General features: G+C 41.1%; 1 protein-coding gene across 1 annotated transcript in view; it reads left to right on the top strand.

The window, feature by feature from the left end:
* Positions 1–7,669, top strand: part of LOC310925844 (calcium/calmodulin-dependent protein kinase type IV-like) — an 11,790-nt gene extending 4,121 nt beyond the window's left edge. Inside the window, exons 6-11 of the mRNA XM_083887878.1 lie at positions 1,726–1,816; positions 2,282–2,356; positions 2,496–2,571; positions 3,111–3,237; positions 3,498–3,650; positions 4,486–7,669. Of these exons, the coding sequence (XP_083744004.1) occupies positions 1,726–1,816; positions 2,282–2,356; positions 2,496–2,571; positions 3,111–3,237; positions 3,498–3,650; positions 4,486–4,995 (1,032 nt within the window). The 3' untranslated portion in view covers positions 4,996–7,669. The remainder of the gene's footprint in view (positions 1–1,725; positions 1,817–2,281; positions 2,357–2,495; positions 2,572–3,110; positions 3,238–3,497; positions 3,651–4,485) is intronic.
* Positions 7,670–7,920: the final 251 nt, after the last annotated feature.

The raw sequence follows: 7,920 nt of genomic DNA, 5'->3' as shown, positions 1-7,920 counted from the left end.
CTATGACTAACTATTACTAACTATGACTAATTATTACTATGACTAACTATTACTAACTATGACTAACTATGACTAATTATTACTATGACTAACTATTACTAACTTTTACTAACTATGACTAACTATTACTGACCATGACTAATTATGACTAACTATGACTAATTATGACTAACTATTACTAATTATTACTAACTATGACTAACTATGACTAACTATTACTAATTATTACTATGACTAACTATTACTAACTATTACTAACTATTACTTTGACTAACTATGACTAACTATTACTAGTTATTACTAACTATGACTAACTATTACTTATTATTACTAACTATTACTATGATTAACTATTACTATTACTAACTATGACTAACTATTACTATGACTAACTATTACTAACTATGACTAACTATTACTGACTATGACTAATTATGACTAACTATGACTAATTATGACTAACTATTACTAATTATTACTAACTATGACTAACTATTACTATGATTAACTATGACTAACTATTACTATGATTAACTATTACTAACTATTACTAACTATTACTATGACTAACTATTACTAACCATGACTAACTATTACTAACTATGACTAACTATTACTGACTATGACTAATTATGACTAATTATTACTAACTATGACTAACTATTACTAACTATGACTAACTTTTACTAATTATTACTAACTATTACTATGACTAACTATGACTCACTATTATATGACTAACTATGACTAACTATTTCTAGTTATTACTAACTATTACTAATTATTACTAACTATGACTAACTATTACTATGACTAACTATTACTATGAGTAACTATGACTAATTATTACTAACTATGACTAACTATGACTAACTATTACTATGACTAACTATTACAAACTATGACTAACTATTACTAACTATTAGTAATTATGACTAACTATGACTTACTATTACTATGACTAACTATTACTAACTATGACTAACTATTACTATGACTAACTATTACTTACTATGACTTACTATTACTAACTATGACTTACTATGACTAACTATTACTATGACCTACTATGACTTACTATGACTAACTATGACTTACTATGACTAACTATGACTAACTATTACTTACTATGACTAACTCTTACTAACAATGACTAACTATGACTAACTATGACTTACTATGACTAACTCTGACTAACTATTACTAACATGACTAACTCTTACTAACTTTGACTAACTCTTACTAACTATGACTAATATTACTAGTCACAGTGGTTACAGTGGTTAGTTACAGTGGTTAGTTACAGTGGTTAGTTACAGTGGTTAGTTACAGTGGTTAGTTACAGTTAGTTACAGTGGTTAGTTACAGTGGTTAGTTACAGTTAGTTACAGTGGTTAGTTACAGTGGTTAGTTACAGTGGTTAGTTACAGTTAGTTACAGTGGTTAGTTACAGTGGTTAGTTACAGTGGTTAGTTACAGTGGTTAGGTCTCTTATGTAACAACAGCTTCAAACCTGATGCTGGAGAGATTAAAACCAGAGAGGATTAACACACACACACACACACACACACACACACACACACACACAGGCCAACATTTAACTCAGAAAGACATACGCCTGTTTCTCTCTGTTACTGTGTGTGTGTGTGTCTGTGTGTGTGTGTGTGTGTCTGTGTGTGTCTGTGTGTGTTTGTGTGTGTGTGTGTGTGTGTGTGTGTGTTTCAGTACCTACATGAGAACGGTGTAGTTCATCGTGATCTTAAACCTGAGAATCTTCTGTACGCTGATCTATCACTGGACGCTTCACTGAAGATAGGTGAGGAAGATGATGATGATGATGATGATGAGGATGAGGATGATGGTGATGGTGATGGTGATGATGATGATGGTGATGATGATGAAGATGAGGATGATGGTGATGATGATGATGATGATGGTGATGGTGATGATGATGAAGATGAGGATGATGGTGATGATGATGATGAGGATGATGGTGATGAGGATGATGATGGTGATGGTGATGAGGATGATGATGATGATGAAGATGATGATGATGGTGATAATGGTGATGGTGATGAGGATGATGATGGTGATGATCATGGTGATGGTGATGAAGATGATGATGGTGATGATGATGATGAAGATGATGATGGTGATGGTGATGATGATGATGGTGACCATGATGATGATGATGATGATGAAGATAATGATGGTGATGAAGATGGTGATGATGATGATGATGGTGATGATGATGATGATGATGAAGATGTTTGTGTTTCAGCTGACTTTGGTCTTTCAAAGATCATTGATGATCAGGTGACGATGAAGACAGTGTGCGGGACACCAGGTTACTGTGGTCAGTGTGATGATGTCATGTGATGATGTCATGTGATGATGTCATGTGATGATGTCATGTGATGATGTCATGATGTGTTTAAGGACCTGCTGCTCTGTGGGAGTTTACACTCACCATCTTTTCTGTTTCCTGTCTGCAGCTCCAGAGATTCTGAGAGGAAACGCTTACGGTCCTGAAGTGGACATGTGGTCAGTGGGCGTCATCCTGTACATCCTGTGAGTCACACACACACACACTCTCTCACACACACACACACACACACACACACACACACACGCTCTCACACACACACACACGTTTGCTTGTTTTTGTTAAATCTAAGAGTTTTTTTTCATGATAAATTATTTAAAGGCGCTTTTATTGTGACACTGTGACTGATCTACTTCCTGTGCTTTTATTGTGACAAATCTACTTCCTGTGCTTTTATTGTGACACTGTGACTGATCTACTTCCTGTGCTTTTATTGTGACACTGTGACTGATCTACTTCCTGTGCTTTTATTGTGACACTGTGACTGATCTACTTCCTGTGCTTTTATTGTGACACTGTGACTGATGTACTTCCTGTGCTTTTATTTTGACACTGTGACCGATCTACTTCCTGTGCTTTTATTGTGACACTGTGACTGATGGACTTCCTGTGCTTTTATTGTGACACTGTGACTGATCTACTTCCTGTGCTTTTATTCTAACACTGTGACTGATGTACTTCCTGTGCTTTTATTGTGACACTGTGTCTGTTCTACTTCCTGTAGACTGTGTGGTTTCGAGCCCTTCTTCGACCCCAGAGGAGATCAGTACATGTTCACTCGTATCCTCAACTGTGATTATGACTTTGTGTCTCCATGGTGGGACGATGTCTCTGTCAACGCCAAAGACTTAGTGAGTCCACTGTCCTCATGTCCTCTGTGGACCTGTCCTCTGTCCTCTTTTTCCTCTTGTCCTCATGTCCTCATGTTCTCATGTTCTTATGTTCTTATGTTCTCATGTCCTGTGTCCTCATGTCCTCATGTCCTCATGTTCTCTTGTCCTCATGTTCTCATGTCCTCATGTCTTCTGTCCTAATGTTCTCTTGTCCTCTTTCCTCATGTCTTCTGTCCTCATGTCCTCATGTCCTCTGACCTCATGTCCTCTTGTCTCAGGTCAGTAAGCTGATAGTCTTGGATCCTCTGAAGCGTCTCAGTGTTCATGAAGCTCTTCTTCACTCGTGGGTTTTGGGTAAAGCTGCTCGTTTCTCTCACATGGACACAACGCAGAGGAAACTACAGGAATTCAACGCACGACGGAAACTCAAGGTCCAGACAAGCTACGCTACAAGCTATGCTACAAGCTATGCTACAAGTTACACCACAAGCTATGCCACAAGCTACGCTACAAGCTACGCTAGCTGTCAAAACAACCACAACTGCTGTTTGACTCGTACTAGCGCTACTAAAGCAGCTACAGTAGCTAATGCTACAGCTTTAGCTTCTGTTAGCTGTAGATAAAGTTTAATTTAATTAAAGAATTAGCATTAGCAAAGGCTAGCTGTAAGCTAAGTACACTTTGATGAAGAAACTTTTAATTTAATTAACTGACAATAAATGTCTGTGTGTGTGTGTGTGTGTGTGTCTGTGTCTGTGTGTGTGTGTGTGTGTGTGTGTGTTCTTGTACTTGCGGCATACTGAGGACCAGTGAGGGTTATTAACCAACAAAGTGAGGTCATTTTGACAGAGTGAGGACATTTTGGCCGGTCCTCACTTTGTTTTCATTGAAATCACTTCCTTAGGTTGCAATAACATGTTATACTCAATTTGTCAAATTTTGGACCAAAGTTTTTTTGTTAAAGATTTTTTCAAATTTTGGACGACATCGTATAAATATGATGTTTTTGTAAAATTTTGGACCAAAAATTAAAAAAAATCTAAAAAGTTTTCCAGCCCTTTTTGCTATGGGGCTCCACCTGCAGACATTTTATGGTACTGCAACCAGTAGTTCTTTGTATGTGTCATTCATGAAGTAGATATTTGTAATTGTGTTGATTTATAAAGTGGAAATGCTGGTCCTAACTTTGTCAGGAACCCGGTCCTCAGTATGCAGCAAGTACAAGAATGTGTGTGTGTGTGTGTGTGTGTGTGTGTGTGTGTGTAGGCTGCGATGAAGGCTGTTGTTGCCACCAGTCGGATGCATGAAGGTTCTCGGCGTCGTACCGACAGCTGTGAGATTCCAGGCTCAGGAGCTTCCAGGCAGAGCAGCATGCAGCAAGACCCGCCTCCTGAGTCTACAGGCCCCGCCCTCTCCGATAAAGAGGCCACACCCTCTGATCATCTGCCACAGAACGACGAATCAAAGCCCGATGACCAGAGCGTCCCGAGCCCCTCCCCTACCCGCAGCCCTAAAGCACACCCCTCTGACCCCGCCCCCGCAGGCCCCGCCCCCACATGCCCCGCCCCCACCAGACCTCCACTGCGAGCTGAGGGTTTGCGTCAAATGTCCGTCATCCCCAAAGTGAAGCCGCTTCAGCCCCGCCCACCGCAGAAGAGTCACTCAGTCGTCGAGCCCGCCTCCAGACGTGAAGCCACGCCCCCCAGTCCAAACAGCCTCAGTAATGGCTTCACAGCAGGGGCGGAGCCAGCCAGTAAGACGGCCCACTGTCAGTGATCACCTGACAAACAGAGAAGCCTCAGTTTGACGCAAAACTAAAACCTTGACTTTTCACTTAAGCATCTTAAACTAAAGTGTTTGTTTACCTGTAGCATCAGCTGTTGTTAGCATGCTAACAGCTGAGCTGCAGGGTTGTTGTTTGTCTCACATGTGCTAACAGAGTATGCTAACAGAACCTGCTAACAGAGTATGCTAACAGAACCTGCTAACATAGTATGATAACAGAGCCTGCTAACATAACCTGCTATCAGAGTATGCTAACATAGTATACTAACAGGGCATGCTAACAGAACCTGCTAACATAGTATGCTAACAGAGCCTGCTAACATAGTATGCTACCAGAGCCTGCTACCATAGTATGCTAACAGAACCTGCTAACATAGTATGCTAACATAGTGTGATAACAGAGCCTGCTAACATAACCTGCTATCAGAGTATGCTAACAGAACCTGCAAACATAGTATGCTAACAGAGTATGTTAACAGAAACCTGCTAAAATAGTAGGCTAACAGAGCCTGCTAACATAGTATGATAACAGAGCCTGCTAACATAACCTGCTATCAGAGTATGCTAACAGGGCATGCTAACAAAGTATGCTAACAGAGCCTGCTAACAGAACCTGCTAACATAGTATGCTAACAGAGCCTGACAACATAGTATGCTAACAGAGCCTGATAACATAGTATGCTAACAGAACCTGCTAACATAGTATGCTAACAGAACCTGCTAACATAGTGTGATAACAGAGCCTGCTAACATAACCTGCTATCAGAGTATGCTAACAGAACCTGCAAACATAGTATGCTAACAGAGTATGTTAACAGAAACCTGCTAAAATAGTAGGCTAACAGAGCCTGCTAACATAGTATGATAACAGAGCCTGCTAACATAACCTGCTATCAGAGTATGCTAACAGGGCATGCTAACAGAACCTGTTAACATAGTATGCTAACAGGGCATGCTAACATAGTATGCTAACAGAACCTGCTAACATAGTATGCTAACAGAACCTGCTAACATAGTATGCTAACATAGTGTGATAACAGAGCCTGCTAACATAACCTGCTATCAGAGTATGCTAACAGAACCTGCAAACATAGTATGCTAACAGAGTATGTTAACAGAAACCTGCTAAAATAGTAGGCTAACAGAGCCTGCTTACATAGTATGATAACAGAGCCTGCTAACATAACCTGCTATCAGAGTATGCTAACAGGGCATGCTAACAGAACCTGCTAACATAGTATGCTAACAGGGCATGCTAACATAGTATGCTAACAGAACCTGCTAACATAGTATGCTAACAGAGCCTGATAACATAGTATGCTAACAGAACCTGCTAACATAGTATACTAACAGGGCATGCGCAGAGTATGACACACAAACATAAATCCACCTCTTAAGTGCAGCGCCCCCTTGTGGCTGTTCAACATAAATCACTGAACGTTGGTGAAAAAAACATTTTCATGATTTTCTATGTTTGTTGATTTAAAAAGAACAAAAAAACAAAAACATCTTTGTTTACTGAACTGACTCCACCTGGTGGACACTTCTGTCTCTGCACTGAGAGACAGAGGCTTCTTCACTGATTGTATTTTTATGAGATTCTGGTCAATTGGGACATGAGGACATGAGGACATGAGGAGGACGTGGAGACAGAGCTCAGCTGATGAGTGAAGGACAAAGTGTGAAACTTTTTTTATTCTACTCTGATGATGACAGAGTTAGTGTCGTCATCAGGAGTTAACTAAGGGTTAGTTAGGGTTAGTTAACTCTAACTCATCAGGGTAAAGGTTAGTTAACTGTGTGTGTGTGCACTTCCACCTCAGTCACATGACTGTACCGGCATCTGCTCTCCATCCAGACGCTAATGCTAACACGTCACATGACTGTACCGGCGTCACTAATGCTAACACGTCACATGACTGTATCTGCGTCTGCTCTCCGCCGAGATTCTAATGCTAACACGTCACATGACTGTACCGGCGTCTACTATCCGTCCAGACGCTAATGCTAACACGTCACATGACTGTATCTGCGTCTGCTCTCCGTCCAGACGCTAATGCTAACACGTCCCATGACAGTACCTGCATCTGCTCTCCGCCGAGACGCTAATGCTAACACATCACATGACTGTACCTGCATCTGCTCTCTGCCGAGATGCTAATGCTAACACGTCACATGACTGTACCAGCGTCACTAATGCTAACACGTCACATGACTGTACCGGCGTCCACTCTCCGTCCAGATGCTAATGCTAACACGTCACATGACTGTGTCTGCTCCTGCTCTCCGTCCAGATGCTAATGCTAAGCTAATGCAACTGAATTCCTGCCACATGTAAAAAAAAAAGTGAGAACACATCATTACTGCCAACTTACATGGTTGTGGGCGGAGTCTCTAATGCTAATCATGATGCTAATGAAGCAGGTGCTAACTGCTGCTTACCGTTTGTGGTTCAGTCCAGGTTCTGATTCAGAGGAGACCAGAACCAGAACATGGACAAACACAGCGACCTTTGACCCTTTAAACACAGTGGAACACACACACACACACACAGACAGCGCCCTCTGCTGGTGGAGACGTGGCAGTGACAGATCAGGTCTATGGTTTAAATCTATAATCTTCTGTACAAACATGAATATTTCAACTCTATTTATGGTCCTGAGGGGCGGGGGCGGGGCCTGAGGGGCGGGGCTAACGTGTAAGGATTTGTTTGTTTTGTGTTGGATGAGTAAATAAAAACAAGTGCATGTTCTGATTTCATTCAAACTGAACTGACTCCTGACTCTGTCGCCCCCTGGTGGCCGGCTCAGTAAAAAATGACCACGTCGCTCTGATCAGCGTTTATTCACACAAACAAACAGCAGGGGGCGCCACCATCATCATCATCACATTCCTCTGAGGACGTCCACCTGCGTC

The sequence above is a fragment of the Microchirus variegatus genome (genome assembly GCF_963457635.1).
Source record: "Microchirus variegatus genome assembly, chromosome: 4".
Classification (NCBI taxonomy): domain Eukaryota; kingdom Metazoa; phylum Chordata; class Actinopteri; order Pleuronectiformes; family Soleidae; genus Microchirus; species Microchirus variegatus.
This window is presented reverse-complemented; position numbering and strand designations above follow the sequence as displayed.